Here is a 25,895-nt window from a genome sequence, read left to right on the forward strand (position 1 = left end):
TTACCATGTTAACTATTTGTTAAAATGATATATAGAAATATTTATAAAAAATCAAGAGTAGTATTGAAAAGATATTTTGAGAAAAGAAAGGGTAAAGTTGTATTTTATTTTCGTCGTAATTTAATCTAATTTGAACTAAAATCAATATGCAAAAGAAAATAATGTTGAGAGGGACAATTTATTTATTATTAATGACAATTGGCACTTTTTGGGGAATTACAAAATTGAGACATCCCTTGTCGTCAAACCACTTATTATTTTCAAATTTGAAGCCTTTAAAGAAATTCCTTAGAAATTATTTTTAAAAAAATCTCAAAACTGTTGCAAATAGAGACGACCCCACGTGGCGGGCCCACTCTCATTAACGCGTCGCGGGCCCCACAGGTGACGTGGATGGGGCTCGCAAGGGGCGTTGCAATTTATAATGATTGGAGTTGGAAGCAAAAAACATTGGACACGTGGAAGGCCGAGACCCTGCCACGACAGTACCCAAATGGAGGTTGAAGAAAAAGGGTTCAGACGCCTGAGCTTCCAGAAACTTCACGGTAACTCCTGGCTAGAAATCGCCAAGGGATCTGATGGCTGAAATGGCGCCACCTGTCATGTGTACCACGTAAGCATCCGACGTGGCGCGCCCCTTCCCCTGAAAATGATACGTTCCCCTTTTTTATGTCCCTTAGGGCACTTCCTCTCACCAGCGCTGGAATACGGCAACTTCTCCCCAAGTCCACCAAACTCCAATTTCTCTCTCTACACGGAAACCAGAGCCGAAAATAAAATTTGGGGAGTTACTTTTTCTTCGGTTTCTTTCAAATCTACTGTGTGTTTGTTTTTTTTTTCCTTGGGTGGGGGAAATCGATATGAATGGCGAGGGGAGCAGAGGAGAGGAGATCGTGAAAATGGAAGAGGATGTTAAGGAGAAGATTGTGTATATGTGGGGGTATCTTCCCGGTGCTTTGCCGCAAAGGTCGCCGCTGCTGTCGCCGGTGGTGGTTCGGCTTTCGGCTAAGGATGGTGTTGCAGGTCACGCCTGGAGGGATGTTTGCGGGGGAGGTTGCGGGTTCGCCATGGCCATTTCTGGTGATTTTTTCATTTTTTTTAATGGGTTTGTTTTTGTTTCTGCTGGGTTTTGATGTTCTCAGTTCGGAGTTTGCGGGTTTGTGAATTCTTGCATTACTGGACTTTGTTGATTTGGTGAATGTAAGTGTTGTATGTTGTGGGTTGTGGTTTTTGCTGGCCAAATATTTATTCAATGGAAGAGGATGCGCCTTTTGACTTCTTGGGGATTTTTGGTTTCTGGGTTGTGGAAATTTAATATTAATTTGAGCTGAAATGGTGATACTAAACTCATTTCATTTCAGAGTTTTCTTCGTTTTTCCGGGTTTGGTTGTTTTGTTCAGATGTGGACTTCAATTTACAAAGAGTGGAGTTGAGGCTTTTTGGTTTTTGTTTTGATCTCTGAGCAAGGCGCTGTAATCTTACTTTTTCGTCCGGCTCAAACTTCTGGTTTTTTTCTATGTGTTTGCCCTTCCCTCCCTCTAGATTGAAGGGGTGTACTTTTTTCTTCTTTTTTTATCCAGCGATTGTCGTTTCTTAAGCATTGTTTTATTTTTTATCTTTGACAGCTTAACTTCTGAATGTCTTTTCAGTTCTTATTGACTAGGTTTTGGTTTATCCACCGGTCCCCATGTTTATTGTCTTGAGTCATTGTTTTTGACTGCTGATATTGGATAATATGGATTTCATATGTTTTCTTCACGATGCGGTTCTTTCTCTTATTTGATATATAGTCTTATTTTTCCCTCATTTAATCAGAATCTGGAAAACTCATTACATGGGGCTCAACAGATGATCTTGGTCAAAGCTATGTGACGTCTGGGAAGCATGGGGTATAAGCCATACACAATGCCCATTGAGTTAAAATAGTTTTACTGTTAGCTCTTAATGAACTGATCTGCAGTACATTTCAATTTTCTTCTCAAGGAAACTCCAGAGCCATTTCCTCTTCCAACGGAAGCTTCTATAGTAAAAGCAGCAGCAGGTTGGGCCCATTGTGCTGCTATTACAGGTAAACCATTTATTCCCTTAGGGAAGAGTAAAGAAGATAGAAATTCTGTTTGGTTATTAATGGATGGCGCACAAACAAGACAATGGTAAAGTCTATTTGCTAATTCAGAGTTTTTATAGGAGCTTAAGTGCAAAAAAAAAACTTGCACTAAGTTTTTTCATGTGCACGATAAAAAAAATGTAATTAAATTTTTTCTATGAAAAAGTAAGTGAAAATTCTAAGAATTTGAGGTTTTGTAGGAGATTATCTAGAGAAAAGAATATTTTTTATGGATGTTTTTTAATTTATTTACGAATGTTTTTTATAAAATCACTGCGATGGGTTTCTTAAACCGCTGTGCTTATTAACTTGAGGTCTCCTATACGTCGCATTTTTTTTTTGCCCTTAAATTCTGTAGAGAATCCCCCCACCAGAAGAAGCAGAAAGAAATAATTTTTTTTTTCATCTTCTAGTAACTTTGAAAAGTCTTCTTCTATGAGATCTGTAAGATGGCTCAAATGCCTATTTGTTGTATTGCTAAGTGAACTTGTCTATATTTTCTACTGTTTATATACAGATAGAGGTGAAGTTTACACATGGGGATGGAAAGAATGTGTTCCCTCTGGAAAGGTCTTTGGAGATCTGCCTGTTGGGGCTAGCCTGGAAAATGATGTATTAGAGAGGCAGTCTTCTTCTTTGACGGATCAAGGTACTGCATAAACTTAATAATAGAAAGAGGCTCTTCATAGTTTTTCTCAATTCTCACTGGCCCTTCTTCTTCTTGGTGGCAGTTAGTCCTCGTTTACAAGCCGCACGATCTACTGGTGCTGTTGTTTCCAATATTGAAGCTAGAGGTGGTGGAGCAGAAAGTTCGAAGAGGAGAAGGATTTCATCAGCAAAGCTTGCAGCTGAGAGTTCGTCATCAAGTGATGACACTCTCTCTGCACTTCCCTGTCTTGTAGCTCTTAATCCTGGGGTAAGAATAGCCTCTGTTTCTGCAGGAGGGCGTCATACGCTGGCACTATCAGGTAATTATAATGTAGAATGTGTTAATCTTGTCCGCTTGTTCCCGTAATGTATTTGGAGACTTATGGAATGTTGTCATGGCAATAATTGGCTGGTCAGTTTGGTCTAGTTAGTTAATTTATATGTATGCATATTTTTAGACCGAATCCTTCATACTGGTTTGTAAAAAACTTAAATTAACCATCACTTCAAGTAATTTTGTAATCAATAATACTAAACATGTTGTGGTTCATTCTACTCGACCCCAAACATTTTCTTCTTTGTATTTTGGAGCCATACAAAATTAATTCTGGAAGAAGCTTGGAATAATTTATTGGATGGAGTAGCATGAAATATATAATATATAATGCACACTAATGTCTTTAAAGTTTCAGATATGGGACAGGTCTGGGGTTGGGGCTACGGTGGAGAAGGACAGCTAGGTTTGGGCTCCCGTATACGTATGGTTTCCTCTCCACATCCCATACCTTGCATCGAGTCGTCTTCTTTTGGCAAAGATAGATCTACAGCTCTTGCTCGAGGAAGTGCGAGCTTAGAGGGTCAAGGGAGTAGATTTCCTGGAAGCTACGTGAAGGGAATTGCTTGTGGAGGGCGTCACAGTGCAGTGGTTACAGGTTTGTGATTTTGTTTTTCCAACATAATAGTGGGTGCACAAACTTTTCTGGTTCTGATTTTGAAAGATAATCAATTTTTGGAACACTTAAATTAGGGTCATGTTTAATAGGTCCCTAAACAAGTGTCTAATGGACCTGACCTATTTGACATTTCTTAGACACTTCTAAAGTTCTGGGACTTGAAGCTTATAATTTAACCTAAAAAGATTCCTTGGGTGAAAACTAGTGGCAAGACTTTAGTACTTTTGTTTGTACTTGGGAATTTACATATATATACATATATACAGTGATAGGTTGATGGATGGAAATTAAGACAGCAAGAAACTGCAGTTTTAGAGCTTAGAGGTTATGTTTGATTCACTGATTTCCATATAATTGTGAAAGATTGGTGTTTGATTAATCTATTCCTCTGTGTTCTTCAAGTTGTCTACATGAAGTGATAAGCTTCATATATTTGATATTTCTCTCATCTTTTATGCCACAGATGCTGGGGCACTGCTAATGTTCGGTTGGGGACTGTATGGACAGGTGAATTGATCATGTCAATTTCACAACACGTTCTTCGTTTCATTTTAACTTGCAGACAACATTCTCATCACATTCCATTCCTTCCTTGGCATCTCTTTTCTTTTTTTGCATGCCTTCTACAGCATTCTTCAGTTAATGCAAGATCACTTAATTCTATGAACTGATTCTGTTTCTGTACATATCTAAGTGCGAACTGATTCTGTGTCTGTACGTATCTAAGTGGGTACGGTTCATATCTCACTTGTACATCTGTAAGGCTGCTTTCCTTGGCTCCATATCATGATAGGATCTTTCATCTTATTGATTTTTTTCTTTTCTACCTGGTATTCATTTGCAATGCCTACTTCATTTGCAAGTTAAATATTTTGATCCTCTGTACAACCCATCATCAGCTGGAGTTCCCTTGATTGACAATTGACCAATATGTAGGTAAAGTAGAAAATGGTGGAGAAAAGATATGTAGATGTAGATCAAGATCAAGTTCAATCAAAAAGAGATAATTCGTTCTGTTCCTTTTTCTTTAACTTCCCTCCATCTCTTGTGCTGCTGCTATATTTTTGGCTTAATTTATGTATTACAGTGTGGGAAAGGGTGTACGGATGATGAGTTAAGTCCAACGTGTGTATCCTCATTACTCGGTATCCGGATAGAGAGTGTTGCCGCTGGACTGTGGCACACAGTCTGCATATCTGCTGACGGTGGCGTATACTCATTTGGCGGAAATCAATTTGGGCAGTTAGGAACAGGTGCTGATCAAGCTGAGGTATGATTTATTATTGAATGCTGCTTCAATATGTTTGACCATAATTTCCAGCAGGCAGCATTGGTCATAGTATTATGTAGTATGAGTTCTAAAGCAGAAAAAAGTGATTGATGCTGTCTTCTTTTCTTTTCAACCATTTTTACAGACTCTTCCTAGACTTCTAGATGCACCGAGTGTGGAAAATGTAAATGCAAAGGTTGTATCGTGTGGGGCTCGTCATAGTGCTATAGTAACAGGTACTTCATTATTTATTTGCATAGGGGTTCTATTCTATGTACCTTATGATTCATGATATGCACACTTCAATTTACTGAGATGAAAAAGTTCAAACGTCTAAACTTTAAAGTATAAATGAGACAATTTAGGTAGCAAAAGTCCAGGCATTTTGGAGTTTAGCCACACAAAACCGGGATTTCATATTTTATGAGTTTCTTTGGCAATTAATTATTGTAATACTAGGCAGTTATTCCTTGTGATAAGTCAAAGTGTGACCAAGCACGCTCATGGATATTCTAAAAGGACAAAAAGAAAAAACGTATGACTAAAAAATTTATAGTGATTGGGCTGCTTTAAACTTTCCGAAGGATTTATTGTGGTTCTTTTTCAATGTTGCATGATATTCGTTGTAACATTCTTGTTTCTTCAATTTCTAGAGGATGGTAAAGTGTTCTGCTGGGGTTGGAACAAGTATGGCCAGGTCTGTTGGTTTGATGCGCCTTGTATCGGTTTTTTTCTTTAAAATTGTCTCAACAAATCTGTAATTTCTCATTGCCTCCTTGCATAAATGCATATCTACAAGTTGTTTGCCAAGATCAGATCTGACATTGAGGATCTTATAAGATTTCCATTTACGCACTGCAGCTAGGTCTGGGCGACGTAATTGACCGAAATATTCCCGTCGAAGTCACGATGGAAAATTGCACTGCTAAAAACGTTGCCTGTGGATGGTGGCACACCCTTCTTTTGGCCGAATCGCCCAGTTGAATTTCGAGCCTCAGCTTCAACAAAGTTTTGTTAGTTAGCCACCCCTTCTTTGAAAACGGTAGATTCAATTGTAAATGCCATAGACAATAGCTTTCATCCATATATGCATGTACATTCATGTATGTACTCAATTCTTTAATGATCAGAGGCTGTTAGGAAGAAATCCTATAAAAATAGTGATGGGACAGGAGATACCAGTTCCTGATTGAGGTAGATTATTTTTATACAATGTATTATATAAGTTAAAACTAGAAGAAAAACAACCATCATTGTCCACTTTGTGTAGAACTGAAGTGTTTTAGGCTTATAAATGGTGTACTCAGTTCAAAAGTGATGAATATTCAAACAGGTGAGTTGAAGAAGTTTCAGCATTAATGAAATGCCAAACCAGGTTTCTCTTCTGAAGGGCTGATCTAACTTGGTTTGATCTTTAAACTAGAGAGAAGCAGAAGCTCTTTCATAGGCAAGGTCTTCATTAGTTATTATAAAGTTCTAGCTCGTCTTTCAGTCCACAGCTCTGTTTTGAGGTGAGTGAACTAGTCCCTGCCCTAAACAGGATGGAGAATCGCTATTTATCCTATTTGGGACGATATTTGAATCATCTTCCCCGCCCCCTTTTTAATATACCCAGAGAAGATGGGTTTTCCCTTTTGAACACTTGTATAAACTAGTTTGTCTAACTTATCTAACTAAATTAGAACTTGTTTAATACTTATTTAATAGATATGTCAGTATTTTGATTATGATATTAGCTAAAGAAAAAGAAACTAAATAGGTGAATCTGAACATACTGATACGAACCATAGTTATTTTAGGACGTTGATTTAAAAAGTTATTTTAGAAGTAATTTTAAAAGGGTTTGGACAGTGGTTGGTCATATGGTTGATACAAAAATAATTAAAATGCTGTTTGGACATAGTTGACTTAAAAAGATAATCAAATACTTAGGAGTTGTATCTCAAATTGAAATTTTGGAAATCTTTTGGAATGGAACAAGTTCAGATTTTCGAGTAATGTTTCAATAACTCGATGACTAATTCTCATATATCAAGAATACAGCTTCTTAGAATGTAATAATCATGGCATATAAGTCATGAATGTTGATGGACAAGGATAACCCAGTCAAAATGGCCATCTACCCTATAAAATCATATATCTACCCTGTTGTATTGACGTCTCTTGCTTATTTTGTAAGATAACTTCTAGTAGCCATATATTTACACATTCATTGTATCTCCCCTTAGGTAAATATTAATATATGTTTCCTTGATTGCTAATATGCATTTTTGATTTTGTTGGTTTTAGTTACCTTTTTGCCATATTTTATGCATTGATCTTTGTTTCGATGCAGTGATAAAGAAAGATTATGTGATGCAAAATATGACTATTTTCTGCAGATAGTTTTCAATCTATTTTCGGCGTCTGAATTTTCACTACCCCTGTAGATGGTGTTATATACGGGGTTAGTATCTACAACTATGCAGTAGTCGCTGCACCTGACATCCGCCAATAGGGATATGATACACGCCACGTCCTTATCTACTAACAGCCTCATAATTATCGACTTGCCAGCACCATTTCTGAAAAGTGAAAGACGTGTACTTTTTTTTCCTTCTGGAAAATAAAGATCTCTAGAGATACATTCACAGAGTTGTTGTAGGGTGGAATCGAATGGAATTGAAACGTGCAAGGTAATGAACCCTTGATAATTGTTGTGCTCCTCCCAACTAAAACCGTGGCTAACAATGATCGCATAATGTTCCCGCATTGATTGATTTAATTCTTGAAAAAAATGTAAAAATAAAATGGATGGGGATTAATGATACATTATGTAAGAATATTAAAGAAACACTGTATTTTGTTTGAATCATATACGTAGATTTGGTGGTTTAAATTTTGTGGAAATATTTTAGGAATTATATAGATTTTGTGGTTTAAATTTTGTGGAAAAATTTTAGGAATTATGTAGATTTTGTGGTTAAGGTGGTTTCAATATTAAGTCTATAATTAGGGACCGATTAAGGGAATGTGGGAGGCCTAAAACGTGGATGGGTAAAATGGAGAAAGATTGCAAGGGCGATATGGACATGAAATGTGTGGAGGGATAAATAAGGAATTATATACCTCCCCAAATTTTAGGAAATCAATTTTGGCCTGCCATGCAATTTAAAAAAACTTTAGACATTTTGCTTAACTGTGAGTAGCCATTCCCAAGGATTCCCAAGTTCAAACCTTTAACTTTGGACAAAGGTCTTGGGCTGAATTTGATATTTAAAGATGTGATTCTGTAATTTGTAAATATTAGAAATTAGAAAATAGAAAAAAGATGGGAAGGGCGGGGAGTGGCAGTGGGACATGGCCTCAGTGAACACGGTCCGAATTCGAGTCACAATCGGACAAAGTTGCCGTTTCAACGTAACGCTCGCTGTGTTCAAGTTCAAGTTTCTTCTCGCCATATTCAATTTCATGGCAACCCTCAGAACTCCGGCGGGTAATTCACAGCTTAACATCGTGTGATCGGAGGCCGGAGACAGAGGCGATCGGAACTTAGAACGGAAAAGCTGATACAGAACAGAACAGAGATTACATCCCTTGGAATCTGTAAGTGTAATTGTTTCAGTGAAAAAGGAAAACCCAAATTCCCTCTTCAGCTCGCTGTTTTCCCTCATTTCCCCATTTGGGGGGAAAGAATCCGCTGGCCAGAATGAAACCTTTCTGGAATTGCGATTCGCTGAAGAACCCATCTTTCTTCAAGATCTCGGCCTTCATTGTGATCTCTGTCACTTTCTTTTACCTGGGTAAACATTGGTCTGATGGGTACCCGCAGCTCATCTTCTTCGCCGAGACTCGATACGCCCCTTCAGTCTCAATGTCTCCTAACCATGACAAGCCCTTCAATGTTTCTTCTCTGATCGAGCAGAATTTGACCCGTGCGGCTCCGGAGAAAGCACTGGTCTCGGCCTCGACCCCAGCCCCAGCCCCGGCCCTGGCCCCATTTCCGATTCCCGATTCATCTCCTCCTCCTCCTTTTCCCTCTCCGCCGCGTCCCCCTCCGGCGTCTGCTTCAGTGCAGAGGTTTGGGATCGTGACCGAGAATGGAACGATGGCTGAAGAGTTTGAGATTGGGGATTTGGATCCTGAAATTACGGAGAGCTGGGGGAATGAGAATGAGACAGAGACAGATGATAATGGCCCTGTCAAGTTTAGGATCAAGAAGTTTGCTCTTTGCCCGCAGAACATGAGAGAGTATATACCATGCTTGGATAACGAGGCCACAATTAAGAATCTGAAGCCAACTGAAAAGGGTGAAAAGTTTGAGCGGCATTGTCCTCCTGTTGGTGAGGGATTGAACTGCTTAGTTCCAGCTCCGAAGGGATACCGCACGCCCATTCCCTGGCCGAGAAGCCGTGACGAGGTACTGCTTCTGTCCGGTACATAAATCTCATCTCTTGATCATAATAAAAGGACTTGTGTAATCGATAGTTACTAGTATGGTTGAATTGGTTAGTTGCTCAGCTGTTATGTTATGGAAAAAAAAAATTCTAGTACTCCAGTAGGCTGCAGTACATGCTTCCCCTGTTAATATTCAATCGCTTCACTTCACTCTTAAATGTAGGGAATGTTGGGTGGAAGTAAATAGAACTAGTACAGAAAAATCTTTGTACTACAATAGTACTAGAAATTTACTCGAAGTTACTTGTTCAGGTGGAAGTTTATCAAGTCTGTGCTTGTAGGGCTGATATGCTTCAACACAGCTTCTGTAATTTCTGATATCCTGAGTCTATATTTTCCAGCAAGATAGGGGAACTTCTCTAATTTTCTCGTATAGCATCTATCTCTTGAGATTTTGATAGCTGGAGCATGCTACTTTATTTTTGTAGGTGTGGTTCAGCAATGTTCCTCATACCCGTCTGGTTGAAGACAAAGGGGGTCAAAACTGGATTTCCCGGGACAGAGATAAGTTTAGGTTTCCTGGAGGTGGTACACAATTCATTCATGGGGCAAATGAGTACTTGGATCATATCTCCAAGGTGAATAAATATACAATTACTGCACATTTAAGATAGAAGGTAGGTTTGGGATTTATTTTCTTTAATGATAAACTTCTAATCTGTACTGTTGTATAGATTGTTCCTGATGTCGCTTTTGGTAGTCATACACGAGTAGTTTTGGATGTTGGATGTGGTGTTGCAAGTTACGGTGCCTATCTGCTTTCACGAAATGTAGTAACAATGTCCGTTGCTCCCAAAGATGTTCATGAGAATCAGATTCAATTTGCTCTTGAACGTGGTGTTCCTGCAATGGTTGCAGCATTTTCTACTCGTCGTTTACTGTATCCAAGTCAAGCTTTTGACCTAATACATTGCTCAAGATGTAGAATAAATTGGACTAGTGATGGTATGATTGTCTCATTACTCACTCCTCTTTATTACTATCTGTATATTCATGTTATATTTTCTATTCAAGATTTATTGATCCAAATGAGAGTTATTGGCATAGTTGCATCTTTAAATGAAGAATACTTATTTGTAAGGTCTTCTGATTGTTGAACTTTCTTTAAACCTTCTGACTTTAAGATGGAGTTCTGTTGCTGGAGGTTGACAGAATGCTAAGGGCTGGAGGGTACTTTGCTTGGGCAGCACAGCCTGTTTACAAGCATGAAGAAGCTTTGGAGCAGCAGTGGGAAGGTTTGTTTATGACTGCATAGTATCTGTTGACTGTTTCTTCTAACTTAATGCGTATGGTTAGTTGGAGTCTTTAAGTTCTCCAATGTCTGAAATCTTTTCAGATCCCCATTTGCAGCCAATACTATGTCTTTCTATTGATCTAGTAAATTGGCTAGTTTGTTTAACCAGGGCCTGAGTATTTCTTTAGGGCTCTCTGTAGAGTAGAAGAAAACTCAAGGAAATTGGTTTCGAAATATAAAAAAATTTAGAAAGATTTAAGGTGATTTGACATCTCTTTTACCAGGATCTAATGTTTGTAGCTATTTTGGCCTTTAAATAATATAGGTTTTATGATAAGTCTTCAAAACTTTCCATATTTTATTCGATTCTCATTTCCTCTCTTTTGCCAGAGATGATTAACCTTACCACTCGTCTTTGCTGGACGTTTGTGAAAAAGGATGGGTATATTGCAATATGGCAAAAGCCAATGAATAACAGCTGCTATCTTAGCCGTGATTCAGGAGTTAAGCCTCCACTTTGTGACGTAGACGACGATCCAGATAAAGTTTGGTAAGTATACATTTATCCTTTTTGATTAGTCATTTATATATCAGATCCATAAGTTTTTTCTTAAAAGAAATAGAATTTGACTAACAGTAAATAGAAGGTGCAACCCAGTTTTAAAAGAATTGTTTTCTGAGAATTTTTCTTTCCAAACTGTACTCTTCCTCGTTAGATAATGTGCCCTTTTGTTTGAAATAAGCAAATGAAAAGTCTCAAATGACCAATTCTCACTTCTCATTGAACTTATTGGTTTAATATATATATTTTATGACAATTAAGTCCTACAATTAAGTCCTTTTAATAGAGATGTTCTGAACAAAGGGGAAAAAAGAAAGAATGAACAAATCAAATAAAGGTTTTTCATCTCTTCTATTGGCTCCTTTCTTATAACCATATTCTAATTGTCGGACATGCTACATTTTTCCACGGTAAGGTATGTCGATCTGAAGCCTTGCATCACTCGGCTTCCTGAAAATGGTTTTGGCAGAAACATCTCGACATGGCCTGCGCGCTTGCATGCTCCTCCAGACAGGCTCCAGAGCATTCAGTACGATGCCTATATATCCAGAAATGAGCTCTTCACGGCAGAATATAAATATTGGAATGAAATTATAGGAAGCTATATTCGTGCATTACATTGGAAGAAGTTAAGACTAAGGAATGTAATGGACATGAGAGCTGGATTTGGAGGGTCAGTATACTCCTTAATATCATATCTAGTAGGATCCTTGTGTTTTTCCTATTATTTACGCTTTATTTTTTTTTGGCAGGTTTGCAGCAGCACTAATTGATCATAAATTGGATTCCTGGGTAATGAACGTCGTCCCCGTGAGTGGACCGAACACCTTACCTGTTATATACGATCGTGGACTTCTCGGAGTTCTCCATGATTGGTAAACTGCATAATTGTTCGATTCTCATACAATAAATCTATACATATTACTGTAGGAGGTTCTCAAACAACATTAGTACATAAGTATTTTGATAATAGATAATTGAATTGCATATTTGTTAGTCTATGGCCTAGATAGAAAAGTGAATGCAAGCTATTTGACAGCTTCTCTGTCATCTATCAGGTGCGAACCCTTTGATACGTACCCAAGAACGTATGATCTATTGCATGCAGCTGGTCTTTTTTCATCCGAGAGAAAAAGGTACGCCTAGTTGGTATAGATAGTGCCACGGTCCTGTTTCCTTTCACTTCAACTTGGCAGTTATGGATTTTTTCTTTTTCCCGTTTTCCATTGTTGAGAATTCTGTTGCTTACTCCCTCTCTCTTCAATAACTGGGTATCAGATGCAATATGTCAATAATCATGCTCGAGATGGATCGGATCTTAAGGCCTGGTGGCCGTGTTTACATTCGTGATACTCTTGCTGTTATGGACGAGCTTCTAGCAATTGGAAAGGCGATGGGTTGGCGTGTTACATTGCGCGATACATCCGAAGGACCCCATGCGAGCTATAGGATACTGATCGGTGAAAAGCGCCTATTGCGAGCGTGAAAATTGTAGGATTGTGCTGGCTAAGTACAGCTCCTTTAGCTCATTCTTGGAGACGAGAACCAGGTAAACACAGGGGGGCTAATAATCCATATCCAGAGGCCAAGAGACCAATGCAAACTTTGACACGCTATAATCTTTGATTAGTTGGCCTCATGGTTCGAAATGGCTTTGTGGGTTTCCATTTGGTGCCTTCGTATGATGATATGGGTTTGTTTTTGTAGTTGAAAAGAAAAGAAAATGGCATAGCATCATTGCAAAAATAGACTGTAAGAACAATTCATCAGAAAAACACATTGAATCTACTCTGATTTTTTCCTTTTTTCTCTGTGCTTAGTTATTTTTCCCCCTCTATTATTGCTTTATTACGTGTTTATTCTGAAATTTACGTCAAATTACAGGCCAATTTATGTTAATGACCTCTTAGATGTAGGTCACTAAAAAATGTCTTAAAATTTCATTTGCAGTTGTAGGGGTATTACTTCAAATCTAATATCTTATATTGACTAGTTAAGAGTCAATTACTAGCTAAGCGCGGTTTAAACAAGTTGATTGGAATAGAAATTAAGGACTATGGAAGCAAGAAAAAAATAAAGAGGGTCACATTTATAAAAGGCTAAATTACAAAATAATAAAACTGCCCGTTCCATAATAAAGGCTAAATTACAAAATAATAAAACTGCCCTTCCCATAAAAATATACTTCTATCAAAAGTTACAATATTATCTAATTTCATAAAAATTTCAAAACACTCTTTTCAGCAAATATCCATTGATATTTTAGACAGAGAAACAACATCACAATTAGCATTAAAATTAACATCCTAATTTTCTTCCTCCATATTCAAGTTTACTTCTCCATTATTTACCCAATTTCACCCTTGGTAAGCTTCCATGTTAATTATTGTTATACATTTTGCCAAGTCAACTTTTCATTTAAAATAAAAATATTAACGGATGTTTGTTCAAATGGCATGTAGGAAGGATAAATGGCAGAATTTCGGAGTATTTTTTGCAATTTAGTCTTTATAAAATAAAAACAATGAAATAAGTTAAAAGATTGCACAGACCATTCACTGTGTTTGCTGAAAGTTCGAATGCCAGTGCTATAAATTCAATACCCCTTTCGGTCTCGGTCCTTGATGTCATTGGAGGGAGAGAAGAAAGGTAGAGACTATAAGATAGAACGGTACATAATCACAAGCAATGGTCTTCCAGATGAGAATTACAATAGCAGGACCCAAAATAATGGCACGAGTGATCTCCCTCAAATGCCAATGACAAGTACACAAAATGAATTCACAGTGAAAAGGATATTGTAACAGAAAACCGCCATGTCGAGAGCATTTGAGCTTTCTAATCCAAGTATGTGTGCAAAAGCCAATGTAAAAACGTAAACCTCATCATACCTGTCTCTGGGACCTTGGTCTCCACTTTTGCGGTCCTTGACCATTGTATGTCTTTGAAGGCTCCCCTGTTTTCGAGCTGTTAGGATTGCTTACACATCTTGTATTCGAGAAATTTTGTTGAGTCAATGGATGAGAGTGTGTAGTTCCAGCACGGGGAACGTGGGAATCGATAGGGGGGAAGTTCCCCATATTGAACCTTGGGACGCTGTTTTGAGACTGATGTTGAATCCATGGGCGTGGGTGCCTAACTCTGGCTTGGTGAACCTGTGGACCAACTGGGGGGTAATTTCCTAGATTGAATGTCGGGGCGCTAGCCGGAGCAGATGGTTTAACGATTAGCTGTGATGTTTGAGGTCGGGCTAATTCAGCGAGGATAGAACTCTGGTTCTGATGAACTGAGGTGATCCTGAAACAGGTCATCCGAATTGCCTCAGAAATCCTCATCAATTGCCTCGCGTAAATAGCCCTGGCTGTGTTTTCGGGTTGCTCAAACGGATCTTCAACCTGTCCAGCCATTCCGCCCGGCCATGATATCAGAAAAGAGGCAAGAGAAAAACCATTTTGTGCATATGCATGCATGATATGACATAAAGAGAGGGGGAGAGAAATTACAAATATTGCATATGTTTTTGGCAACCATCTCGTATTGCTTTCTATTTCCAACCATTGCCCTGTGTATGTACAAATTCCTAGTTCTGATGCCTTTGAACTTATATCTGAAAACTGCACAAGAGAGAACAAAAACAATGAGAAAAGAAGAAGATAGTGATAGTTACTGAGACCAGAACATGACTAGCTAGCTAGATAGAAGTGATAGTACTATGAAAGAACTCTATACTATAGAATTAATCTCTCCCATATCACATATCAATGTACTGAGCAGAAACATTGAAAATAATACCTTTGCAAGGAATGAAAGAAAAAGCTCAGACAAAGAGCTTCTATTGGCTGTCCTTGATTTGAACCTGGCTATGTTAGCAGCACATGTCTGTGCAATTTGGCTCTCAACCTCAGCCCTCACACCTATTCCAGTACATACATGTCATTATTTTGTATTTCAATTATCAGACCAATATTAAATTTGAGATTCATTGAACGTCTCAATTTTCTTTATACACGATACCGTGGACAAATACACAAACACTCCTTTGAGTTGCATAATATATTTTCATGTGTCCATCTTTACCAGCTAAAATCCTCCTAAGAGTCAGTTTTGAATGACTCTTGAAGGATAAAAAGTGCTTTTAACCCATCAAAAGTACTTTGTAAAATTTTTATAGTATTTGGTTATGTAATCAAAAGCGATTTTGAATTACAAAAACACTTAAAGTGCTTCTAGGAGAAAGTATTTCTTTCGAAAGTACTTATGGAAGGAGTGCTTGCCTCCACTTAAAACATTTTCTTTTTTCAAAAGCCATCCCAAATATATCCAAAGAATACATCAGGCAACAAATTTTAAGAAGCAAAATTACCATGGAGCTTGTCAGCTACATTTCCTGGGTATATGTCTCTAAGAGGAGGTAGGATGGCTGGCGAGCATGTCTGCAAAAGACCTAATAGTAAATACTGGGATTATGGTAAACAAAATCGACACGTGGTTTTATAAAATGTTTGGATGACAAATTGCACAATAAAGATTCTATCTTGGTTTCTCATCAACTAATCTTGAAGAAAGAAAAAAAAGACAAAAATAAAAGATCGCCAAAAAGGGCACAGACAATGGATTCAAATAAGGTTGAAGAATGTCCTGCATCACTTTTCATAATTGATATTCTGAGCTCAAGTAATCTAAGATTTAAGTTTCACCAATTTTAGCATTTGATGGAAGGAAAACCACCTGAAAATGGAAGATCACAAGCAAACTGAGAGAATATGAGTTGAAAGTTCCCTGTTTTGGATTGTTGATGTCATGTGCTTTTGCCCATTCTTTGACCTACACAAAGCTAGAAAAGATAATTACATTGAAGCACTTCTAGCAAAGGGAGTTGACAAGTTTAGACAATGCTAAAAGAACATACAAGCAAAACCATATCATGGAAGCGCCCATCTATGTCGTTAAGCCACAACAAAATTTTAGACTTCATTTGGCCCAAAAGATTATCAATGGAAATATCACATGAAATTTTGTGCCGAATATTTTCAATCTTCAGAATGGGTACTCTAGCATGAGGAATTAGCTGTAGCTTATACCATCCACCTGCAAAAAGCAATTTAAAAATGGATGAGAAATCCAAAATCTGAAAGAGAGCAATTCCTCCCTCACAACCAACATTCGCCATTTTCTAGAAGAGATGCAGAGTAATATGAGATTATTGCTAGACAAACTGCCTGCTTGCTGGTCCTTCAGTATCCTAATTGATTCGCAAGGTGACTAGTACCATTCTATTTAAAAAACAGCCTACATTCACTAGATTAAATGCAGTTATGCAACACATATTTACAAATTAATAGGGTTCATCTAATTCCATGTAAAATTGGAGTTTTACTTTGTTCTCAGAACTATAGGGCAGAAAAGTAGGGAGAAACTCTTTAATGTTAACAGAATAATAAAATCATAATATATGAAATGTATATCAAATGAAACAGATAAAAAGATAACTTCCTATGTACATTTCTAATGAAAAATAGAAAAGGAGCACAAGCATACAACTACACTAAGAAATATGGATAAGTGAAGGACATAAATTAGCTTTGATTTTTGCCTTGCAAGTATATCTCACAACCAACAAACATCGTAAAAGTTTAATTCCCATCTCATAGAAAACCCTTCCTCTTGCTAATAGTTCTACGCTTTTTACTTCGTATAGTGTGTTACAAAATAGTTCGTGAGAAATAAAATTGAGTTAGTTGGGCTGCCGGGGAGAATTGATAGGGCGAACCTCTACTTTAGAATTCATTCTAAAGTTTCAATCAATTCCCTCCTTTTTCCATTTTTGTCAAAAAACTTGGAAACTTTTGAAAAAAATATTCATAATTAAATAATTATTGATTTAATCTAATCTAAACTTTCTTGGTGATGTCTTACCAGCTCTGGAGTTAAGCAAACTAAGGGGAGGAAAGAAGTGTTAAGTAGTAGAAGAGTACCTTTTTTCCTCAATGCTTTTTGAACATCTTTCAGTATACTTTGTTTAAGCTTCTTGCCACAAGTGGAAATACACGAACCATTGTGCAACTGAATAGAAACATCCAAGTCTCCCCAGCGTGAGAATAAATTAGACACGAAGGATCCAAATGGCTCGATCGTTGCACCTGCTCCGACCATTAATCAAAATGTCTTCTCTAAGTAAAACTATCAACCTCAAGGCAACATCATTGATCCAACAGCTCGATCTTTAATAACTGTACAAAAGGTAAAACACAACTCTAAAGAACAAGAGCAGAACCTCGAAGACTTTCAATAGATTCTACAAGCGCACGCAACTCGTTAATCATTTGAAATCGCGCTGCCCAATCATCCTGCAACGGTTCAACCACGCGAAGTATATCCTTTATGACGCAATCCAACATGTAACCATTCATTTTGACCCTCTTCTAAGACGAGACACAGTTTTTGGGTGTCAAAAGAGAAACAATCTGCAAAGAATCAAACCAAATTAAAAGTTCAACAAAATTCCAACCTTATGTAAATGAAAGCGTTACGAAATTGTAATTGTTGTTCTTCAGCATACCTGAATTTAGTGTTTTCTCCCAGAACTTCTACAAAGGTGTTCTGTTTTTGCCCAAGATCATAGTCACATTCTGAAACAACATACCAGAAGTTAACAGATTTAAAACAACCGGGAAATTCAAACACCCAATTCAAGCAATAAAAGATAGAAACGAAACAAAGTATTACATGAGAAAACCTCATCAATTTACTATCAGAACTCAAGATTAAGTGGAATTAGCAAAATGAAACGATTACCTGAAACAAATCGGCAGGACCCAAAGATGGGGAAGCTTAATCAGCCCTGCTCTCTTACAGAGCTTTAATAATCTTCTGGGCGTGGATGTCCGATCCCGCCATTGAAGGAGACCTGACGCAGTTGTCTTTTATAGCGAAAAGGGAGTTGAAAACCGACAGTACCGAGAAGAGCTTTGCTTAGGGAGAAGGGTTTTCGTTACTATTTGAGTGGAAGCTGGACAAGGGGAGGTCAACGAAGAGTCATGGGTTCAAAACTTTAAAGAAAACTTTGCAAGAAATCACTGATAATCGCAAGTTTTTTAGTGGTCGGTTGATTTCTGTTGATGGGGTTTCAGATTTTGCGAATGACGCAGAAGGCTGCTGCCCTGGGGAATTCAATAGCGATTTTATGGTCAAAATTGACGCAACTCTCACTCTTCAATTGGACTTTTTTTGGTACTAGAAACAAAAAAATTGGACCTTTTTTTTCAGTTCATCATCAATTGATTTTATGATGACTAAATTCAAAATAAATATAAATTTGATTTAAATTTATAAAATTAAAAAGCTAAACTTTAATCAAATAATAAGCAAAATATCAAAACGGCTGAACCGTGTGATGGAAAACCTTCTTGCACGATTTGGAGAGCACTAAATGAGAACAAGAGATTCACCACCACTTCAATGCATGTCTTTATTCTTATTGTACTGACATTTTTTTTACTAGAACATGTAAACCATGAATAATTAGAACTATATCTTAAAAAAAAAAAAAAAGGAAATAGTTAGAAGTGAAGGACGGACATTGATGTCTTTATTCTTAAATGCGTGTCTTTTACTTTTTCTTCAGAAGTTTAACTTTTGCTTTCATAGTTTCAATTTATGTAATAGATTTCTTTTGAGAGAAGGAATCACTTTATAGTTTATTTGGACTAATGCTCCTTTAACTTCCACTAATTTTTCAATTTTTCTTTTGTTATTTCGTATATATTTATTTTAAAGTTTTAATTAAAAAATTCCAAAATTGAAATTAAATTTTGATGGTATCAATATTTCGACATTTTAACATGTGAAATATATTATTTTGCTACCCCTATTACAAATTAAAAAAAAAAATTAAGGTAAAAAGTAGAAGTATCTCATATATTACAAGTAAGATATAACAAGTAGGAGATGGGTTACGAATATTACTTTTATAAAACAATAATAAAATAATCTTTATTTGAACTCATGACCTTCTGGTCAGGTGCCTTAATCATTTGAACTATGTTCGATTTGGTTCCTATCTAAAAAATATTGATGTAGCATTCATAATAATAGTAATAATAACAATAATAATAATTGATGTGATATATAAAATGTGATTTAAATGGTTTTTAAAAGAATAAACCAAAAAAAAAAGAATAAACCAAAGGGGACTGAGGACAGCCTTCAAAACCAGGGAAATTGGATTTTTGTCCCTCCTCTTAGTTAACTTGAACTTTTTCACCCTCCTAAAATCTCTTATTCATTCATGATCCCTTTCTTCTCATTTTTTACTTATTTTTATTTTTTAACTTTGTAAAATTATCAAAATATCTTCATTAGTGAAAAAAAAAAGAGCAAATAATCTGTTTTTCCTCTACCAATCTTTCACCATAAAACTCACATTCGTTTCAATTTGAATCTAATATGGAAAAAATCTCAACTTTTTAATTCAACAATCAATTACAATTCTAAAAAAATCAAACTTTTAAACTTGAAAAATCAATCACAAATTGGAAAAAAATCTAACTCAAAATTACCAATCTAATACGGAAAAAATCGATTTAAAAGAAGTTGAAATTACATAATGAAATATTAAATATTTAACCGTTTAATATGGAAAGCTGAATTTACATAATTACGGCATAAGATTATATATCTCCATATTTAATTAGATTACATAAATCTCGACATTAAATACTAAATATTGCATTAAATGGTAAGAGAGCCAAGAATAAATGTAAAAAAAAAATGCGTATATCCCGACTCGAGATAGCACAATCCCGGACTGGGATTGTAGTATTTATATACAATCCCGGTCTGGGATTGTTCTATCTCGATCCGGGATAATGCTATCCCGGGCCGGGATACATTCAGCTCTATTTTTTTTATATATTTGGCATTTATCATGCAATTTTTATATGAACGCCAATAATATGGATTATTTGATTGTTAAAATTCAAATTAAAAAGAAATGGTGAGGTTTAAGGTAAGAGATTGGTGGAGGGAAAGACAATTTTACTTTAAAGAAAACAGGGATATTTTGATAATTTTACAAAAATAAAAAGTAGAAAAAGGTCCTAAATTAAAATGGGAGTGAGTCAGAAATTAGGTTTTTTTTTAAAAAAAAAGGGATAAAAATCCAGATTTATTGCATGGGTCAGAAACCTAATTTCCCGAGATTGAGGACAGCCTTCAAAAGTTCCTCCTAGTCCTTGGATTCCTTCCTTTTAACTAGAGTTCTTATTTCCCCACTTTATTATTAATATTTTATTTATTTATTATTTTTATTTGGTTGTAGAGAGAAAAGTTTGAAGCATCGATAAAAATTTTAGAAAAAAATATAGAAGTGGTGAAAAAGATGGAAATTGTTTAAACTAGTAAATAAAATTTTAATTATAGCTTAAATAAGATATTAATTATAGCTTAACTAGGATTTAATTGATCACTTTTAACAACCCCATCTAGAAATATAAATAATATATACTTATGAAAATATTGACGTCGATAAAAATATAGGAACACGATCAAGTTTTTAAAATAATAATAATAAATTGAGTGATTGAAAATTAGTTTTTGAAAGCTATGTAAGTTTGATTGGAAAAAGGAAATTTGAAAATGGTGTAAATTTAAATTTATGGAATTTAAACTAAGTATTATATCATATAAATTTATCATCAAGTCAAAAAAGAAAAAATAAATTGAAAAATGTAAAATCACAAAAAGACTAAATTAAAAAAAAAAATCTTTCTTTTGTCCATTTCTAACTCTTTTTTGCTCCAATATTTTTAGTCTCTCAAACTTTGTTCACTCTCTCAATCTTTTTGTGCTTGTCTCACTCTTTTGTTTTTTAATTACTTAAGATTTTAAAAATACTTTTGAAATTTTAAAGTAATTTGGGGAAATAAAATCACATTAAAGTGATTATTGTTATAAATAGGAGGCGGTTTAGATAATTTTCCTATTTCATCTCATTTCTACCCTAATTTTTAGAGAAGTTTAATTTTTTTTTTGTCCCAAAACTTCTTTCCGTCTCTTTTTTTCTCTCTCTCTCTAAAATTTATGTCCCTCGGTTAAAGGTAAAATTGAAAATTTCAAAAAATTAATAACCAAATTGAGAATTAACTAAGAACCATTTGATATGTTTATCATTGATATTGCACACATAACTGTTTTTTTAGTGTTCAGAATTTAAACTTCTAACATTTTAGTCGATAATATATGCTTAACCAATTTGCCTTCTAAAAATCAGACTATCAATAAAAACAGTTGATAAGCACTAAAACTAAACCGAGCGAGTAAATATGAGAAATCGAGCAGACTTGAAAGAGTTGCAAGAAATACATGATTTGCAGATAAAAAATGAGTATGGACATGGCAAAAGAAAGTTTAGGACCTGTCATTCTGAGGCTGAACTGGGAGTTCACAACATGTCTAGTCTCATACCAGAATCAAATCCATTTGCAGTGAACCCTCCATCAACAGAAATAATCTGTCCAGTGATGTAAGATGCAGTAGGCAAGCAAAGGAATGCCACCAACGACGATACTTCGTTTGACTCCCCTATGCGCCCAAGTGGAGTTCGAGACACCACCTTGTCCACGAATGTCTTATTATCGAGCAACTATGATATTAAAATTCAAGAGGCACGGTTTAGAGGTTGAACTGAAAGATATGCAATAAATATAGACACTCTCAGACTTAAAAGATACAGGAATTTCAGAATGTTCTACCACCAGAAGCTGGTGCAAAAAATATGGTGCGTGCTCGTGCACGTCATGTATGATTCAGATCCTCGTACCCGTGCACAAGGACATTCTCTTACATGGGATAGCCCTCAATCAGAGAAAAGCCACAGAAACAATAAAGATTACAACCAAGAAAGACAGAAAAAGAATCAAGCTGTTAAGCTAAGTGGAAAGTCACTGGTAACATTAGCTGTGATGTTGCTTAAGCTTGAACGCCATTCCTTGCATAGATGACTCAATTCAACGTAAATAGAGCTTCCACAGAAAGATACAGAGGAGATTAAAAGTATCTGAAAGTAATGGCAGAGCACCTCATGTCTCGGTCCAACAACAATACCTCACTTAATGCTCAGACATTTGATTTCAGAATAGACACATGAAGAAGATACGATGGCACAAATAAACTAATATGTACAAGCGAATTATCTATCATCTATCGAGTACGGTTGAAAATGTTACCTTTTCTACAAGAGGGGTATTTGTATACCAGGGTGCAACACAGTTGCTTCTGATATTGTCCTTGGCCCATTCACAAGCAAGATTTTTGGTCAGTTGATTTATTGCAGCTGAGAGTAGAAAGTCAAAGAAGGGGAACCATATTAGCTTCTTAGAACCAACCAATTAAGGTACAGTTTTACAGTAGCAACTCACATTTGGTTGCTGCATAGATGGATCCACTTCCAATGGACATGAGACCACCAACCGAAGAAATGAACACGATGCTTCCATTTCCTGAAGCTTTTAAAAGAGGATGTGAAAGTTGTGATAAATGATATGCAGATTCGAAGTTGGTAGTCATCAATGATGAAAATTCTTCCAAACTGTACTCAATAGTTGGCTTCCTGATGTTTTTTCCCACATTGTTTACCTACACAAACAAACTGTCAGAATTTCCTGAAGGCAACTTCTTAAGAATCATGTTATTGATTATTGAGCAAAAGCTAGACATTATCACTTGAGATCAATAGAAGGCTTTCTAGTTTTGATGATCCGATTGCAATATACTGTATATTTAACTTAAACAGTGTCCATTAACATATTGATTTGCAAGTCTGACTTTTTGTATGCCTAAAAAGTATGGAATGGTCAGGCGATTGCTCCGTGAGATTAGTCGAGGTGCACGTAAGCTAGTCTGGACACTCACGTATATCAAAATTATATATATACATATAAACATCAGAGCACCTGGCTACATTGACTTACTTTAGGAATCACTTTTCAGTGGTTTCAACAAGTCATTATCTTTGGTTGAAAAGTGAAAAAGTGACTGAAGTTTGTCTCACTTTGGAGGCATTTTCGTTTTCTTTCTTGGAGTTCAACCATAAATATATTATTACAGAACCACGCAGCAACACTCAAATTTGCCACTGTTATCAAATTCCTTTTCTACTCAATTCTCCTAATCGTAGATGGATAATGGCTGAAGCGCAGAAGAAAACTCACCAGAATATTAAGCCTGCCATTGAAAGCGGACTCTACTTCCTGCATCAGCCTCTCTCTGTGTGTTCTTGACGAGGCATCACAAACCGACCCACGGACCACAAAACCCTTGCCCTCCCACTCCTTCAAGCACCGATTGAGCTCCGCTTCGTTCCGGGAGCAGGTGTGCACGGAAGCGCCCAAGGCGGCCAGTTCCTCCACCACGGCGCGGCTGAAACACAGAGAATCGCAATCAGAATCCAAATTCGAAGTTAGAGAGAAACAGGGCCAGAATTTGAGCAGAGGAAGTAGAAGATTAAGTGAGGCGCGGAGAGAATACAGACCCGATTCCGCGAGTGCCGCCGGTGACGAGTGCGGTTGAGCCCTTGAGAGACCACCGAGAATTTCCGGAACCGTCGCCTGCCTCCGCCATCTTCGAAATTCGAATTCTGCTCAACTTTCTGAATCGAAAGAACACTTCCAAATCGCAATCGCAATTGGCAACCAAGATAAATTTCTCAGCTGTTGGTGTTAGTCTTGTTATTGATTTATTCCCTCTGGATAGGGATAAATTCGTCGGTCTGTAAAATGTAAAAATATCAAAAATAATAAAATAAAGGAAAAAAATACATTATTTTAAACTTATTCCAAGAGACTATTTCAAAAATTTATAGTTGGAAAATTATAGGTCTCTTGTAATTGTATTTATTGGTGGGGTACAATAGATCAGGAAGGGATTCAAACTCATAATCTCTTGGTTTGAGATATATGTCAATTACCGTTGAGCTATACTCACTTTGTATTATTCTAACTTATATTTTTAAATGAGGCGTAAAAAATAGATTTTTATATAATATGTTATTATAGGTGGCATTTTCATTCTTCTCCTTCTCTTTCTCCCTCCTCTTTCTTGATTCTTCTAACCTTCTTCCCACTGACCATCGCTGTCGTCATTGTTACATTTTTTTGTCACTCCACCGCTGTCGTCATTGTTGCATTTTGTTGTCACTCCTCGGAGAGAACCTCCCTCTCTCGAGTTCTAGATCTCGAACGGGAGAGAGCTCCCTGTCTCCAGCGATGACGATGACCAAGCAGCCTCTATCTCTTTTCCAAATATGGAATGGAGGAGCCTCTCCCCTTTCTCGATTTGGAAACAACATTCGTATGTTGTCAATATTTACTGAATTTTAAGCTTATTAAAATACAGAATTACAATAAGAAATATAAAAACTTGGATAAATATATTATAACATGTTACAAATTCATTTCATTTTTGTTAAAAACTTAATAAAATGTAAAATATAATATATTATAACATATATAATATTATAAAATAATAATCCTACAAAATTTATAACAAATCAATATGTTAATTAATATTATTTTAGATTTTACTAAATATTTAATTGTAACTACCCTAGTTTACCAATATACTACTAAATAATTTTTTAAATTGACATTCAATTTTCAAATATACTCTCAAATATCTATTTAAAAACACTGAAAATAATTTTTTGACGCATCCTTAGCCTACGTTTATTTTGCCAAATCTAACTCACTCTACTGTGTAACCTCATCATTTATTAGTCCAATTTAGACTCTAGAAGTAATATGTGAGCCAGGAAGAAATATTAGAATCAAAATTAAAGTTTATTGATATAATTTGTTTTTCTTTTTAAGTTTAGAAAAATTTGAGTGCATAAATGGTTAGTTAACCCTAGTAATGACTATCTAAAAAAGAAAAGAAAATTTGAGAACAAACCGCAAAAACTAAAGTTATTCAACACTTACATAAAATATAGTAGAAAATTAATTAGAAAGAAAAAAAATTATGAGGTTGAGAGTTCAATCCCCCATCCCCACATGTTGTAAAAAAATAAAAGAATTTTCTTGTCTGGATCCCTCTCGACTTGCTCGCATTTAATTAATGCCCCGGGGTTTTTTTAAAGCATAATAAATTGTTTTTGTAATTTATTTATAAAATAGTATAAAATGAAAAGAATTAGAAAATAATGGTAAATAAGAAAGGGACGACAGATTAATTAAACCCATAAGTGGTCTTCTCTCTTTGAGACTAATATGAAGGTTCTTTTAGGAAACAATTAAGCTGCGGATCAAAAGTCAAATTCATTTGTCATTTCAAACCATGCAGTAAAATTAAATTATAAATTTAGTCTCTATTTTAAGACCTGCACTTTACAAAATTCTATACTAAATTTTTTAAAATTTTGAATTATAAAAGCAACAAATATCACATGTTCAACTTTTACCATTGAACTTGCAATTTCTTTAATTTAAATTTTAAATTTGAATAGGTGTTGTAGTTTAAGCTCTATATTTGAATAAGGTTAGATTTAAATTTGTTCGAATATTTGTGAGTAACTGTGAGCACTCTTATGATGAAGACTATTTTTGTTGGTATGGACTATTTTAACTATATGTTGGCTGCTTTTTTTTTTGTTGGATTTTAGATATTTTATTGTTAAGTTTGAGCATTTA

General features: G+C 35.9%; 4 protein-coding genes across 7 annotated transcripts; 2 read left to right on the top strand and 2 right to left on the bottom strand.

Moving 5' to 3' along the window:
* The first annotated feature begins 675 nt into the window (after window positions 1-675).
* Window positions 676-6,367, top strand: LOC111010033 (Regulator of chromosome condensation (RCC1) family protein). Of its 3 annotated transcripts, none has more exons than XM_022283295.2 (11): window positions 677-1,080; window positions 1,816-1,889; window positions 1,984-2,068; window positions 2,625-2,756; window positions 2,839-3,075; window positions 3,442-3,687; window positions 4,172-4,215; window positions 4,796-4,978; window positions 5,124-5,214; window positions 5,632-5,675; window positions 5,840-6,367. In XM_022283295.2, the coding sequence occupies exons 1-11, from the start codon at window positions 861-863 to the stop codon at window positions 5,960-5,962; spliced, it is 1,479 nt and encodes a 492-aa protein (XP_022138987.2). In that variant the 5' UTR covers window positions 677-860; the 3' UTR covers window positions 5,963-6,367. The 3 variants fall into 3 exon arrangements, with proteins under 3 accessions (XP_022138989.2, XP_022138987.2, XP_022138988.2); XM_022283296.2 differs by having other exon boundaries at window positions 3,448-3,687; XM_022283297.2 differs by lacking the exon at window positions 5,632-5,675 and having other exon boundaries at window positions 676-1,080.
* A 1,916-nt stretch (window positions 6,368-8,283) lies between these two features.
* Window positions 8,284-13,016, top strand: LOC111010032 (putative methyltransferase PMT11). Its single transcript, XM_022283294.2, has 9 exons — window positions 8,284-9,377; window positions 9,844-9,993; window positions 10,090-10,360; window positions 10,540-10,650; window positions 11,040-11,199; window positions 11,627-11,884; window positions 11,964-12,086; window positions 12,270-12,347; window positions 12,490-13,016. The coding sequence occupies exons 1-9, from the start codon at window positions 8,667-8,669 to the stop codon at window positions 12,695-12,697; spliced, it is 2,070 nt and encodes a 689-aa protein (XP_022138986.2). The 5' UTR covers window positions 8,284-8,666; the 3' UTR covers window positions 12,698-13,016.
* An 845-nt stretch (window positions 13,017-13,861) lies between these two features.
* Window positions 13,862-17,621, bottom strand: HESO1 (Nucleotidyltransferase family protein). Its single transcript, XM_022283573.2, has 8 exons — window positions 17,486-17,621; window positions 17,187-17,351; window positions 16,121-16,299; window positions 15,940-16,035; window positions 15,575-15,644; window positions 15,004-15,125; window positions 14,715-14,825; window positions 13,862-14,606 (listed from the first exon to the last, which is right to left on the bottom strand). Exons 1-8 carry the CDS (start codon window positions 17,619-17,621, stop codon window positions 14,097-14,099), a joined length of 1,389 nt encoding a protein of 462 aa, XP_022139265.1. The 3' UTR covers window positions 13,862-14,096.
* Window positions 17,622-18,233: 612 nt separating this feature from the next.
* LOC111010272 (NAD(P)-binding Rossmann-fold superfamily protein) lies at window positions 18,234-23,947 on the bottom strand. Of its 2 annotated transcripts, XM_088117334.1 has the most exons (6): window positions 23,741-23,947; window positions 23,421-23,628; window positions 22,629-22,845; window positions 22,437-22,543; window positions 21,626-21,853; window positions 18,234-18,371 (listed from the first exon to the last, which is right to left on the bottom strand). In XM_088117334.1, exons 1-5 carry the CDS (start codon window positions 23,827-23,829, stop codon window positions 21,653-21,655), a joined length of 822 nt encoding a protein of 273 aa, XP_087973460.1. In that variant the 5' UTR covers window positions 23,830-23,947; the 3' UTR covers window positions 18,234-18,371; window positions 21,626-21,652. The 2 variants fall into 2 exon arrangements, with proteins under 2 accessions (XP_087973460.1, XP_022139331.1); XM_022283639.2 differs by lacking the exon at window positions 18,234-18,371 and having other exon boundaries at window positions 21,510-21,853; window positions 23,741-23,946.
* Between the last annotated feature and the right edge of the window lie 1,948 nt (window positions 23,948-25,895).

Source organism: Momordica charantia (genome assembly GCF_013281855.1).
Source record: "Momordica charantia cultivar OHB3-1 chromosome 9 unlocalized genomic scaffold, Mcharantia_2.0 BLBB01000009.1, whole genome shotgun sequence".
Lineage (NCBI taxonomy): Eukaryota > Viridiplantae > Streptophyta > Magnoliopsida > Cucurbitales > Cucurbitaceae > Momordica > Momordica charantia.

Excerpts from the sequence above, each read along its gene's own strand:
- LOC111010033 (XM_022283295.2), top strand. The coding sequence starts at position 861 with ATGAATGGCGAGGGGAGCAGAGGAGAGGAGATCGTGAAAATGGAAGAG. Across the intron at positions 3,688-4,171 it reads TCACAGTGCAGTGGTTACAG|ATGCTGGGGCACTGCTAATG; the intron begins GTTTGTGATTTT and ends TTTATGCCACAG. Across the intron at positions 5,215-5,631 it reads TCATAGTGCTATAGTAACAG|AGGATGGTAAAGTGTTCTGC; the intron begins GTACTTCATTAT and ends TTCAATTTCTAG.
- LOC111010272 (XM_088117334.1), bottom strand. The coding sequence starts at position 23,829 with ATGGCGGAGGCAGGCGACGGTTCCGGAAATTCTCGGTGGTCTCTCAAG. Across the intron at positions 22,544-22,628 it reads CATCTATGCAGCAACCAAAT|CTGCAATAAATCAACTGACC; the intron begins GTGAGTTGCTAC and ends TTCTACTCTCAG. Across the intron at positions 21,854-22,436 it reads ATACCCCTCTTGTAGAAAAG|TTGCTCGATAATAAGACATT; the intron begins GTAACATTTTCA and ends TTAATATCATAG.
- LOC111010032 (XM_022283294.2), top strand. The coding sequence starts at position 8,667 with ATGAAACCTTTCTGGAATTGCGATTCGCTGAAGAACCCATCTTTCTTC. Across the intron at positions 9,994-10,089 it reads ACTTGGATCATATCTCCAAG|ATTGTTCCTGATGTCGCTTT; the intron begins GTGAATAAATAT and ends ACTGTTGTATAG. Across the intron at positions 12,348-12,489 it reads TTTTCATCCGAGAGAAAAAG|ATGCAATATGTCAATAATCA; the intron begins GTACGCCTAGTT and ends ACTGGGTATCAG.
- HESO1 (XM_022283573.2), bottom strand. The coding sequence starts at position 17,621 with ATGAATGGTTACATGTTGGATTGCGTCATAAAGGATATACTTCGCGTG. Across the intron at positions 16,036-16,120 it reads TCCATGATATGGTTTTGCTT|GTCAAAGAATGGGCAAAAGC; the intron begins GTATGTTCTTTT and ends AGCTTTGTGTAG. Across the intron at positions 15,126-15,574 it reads TGTAGCTGACAAGCTCCATG|GTGTGAGGGCTGAGGTTGAG; the intron begins GTAATTTTGCTT and ends GTACTGGAATAG.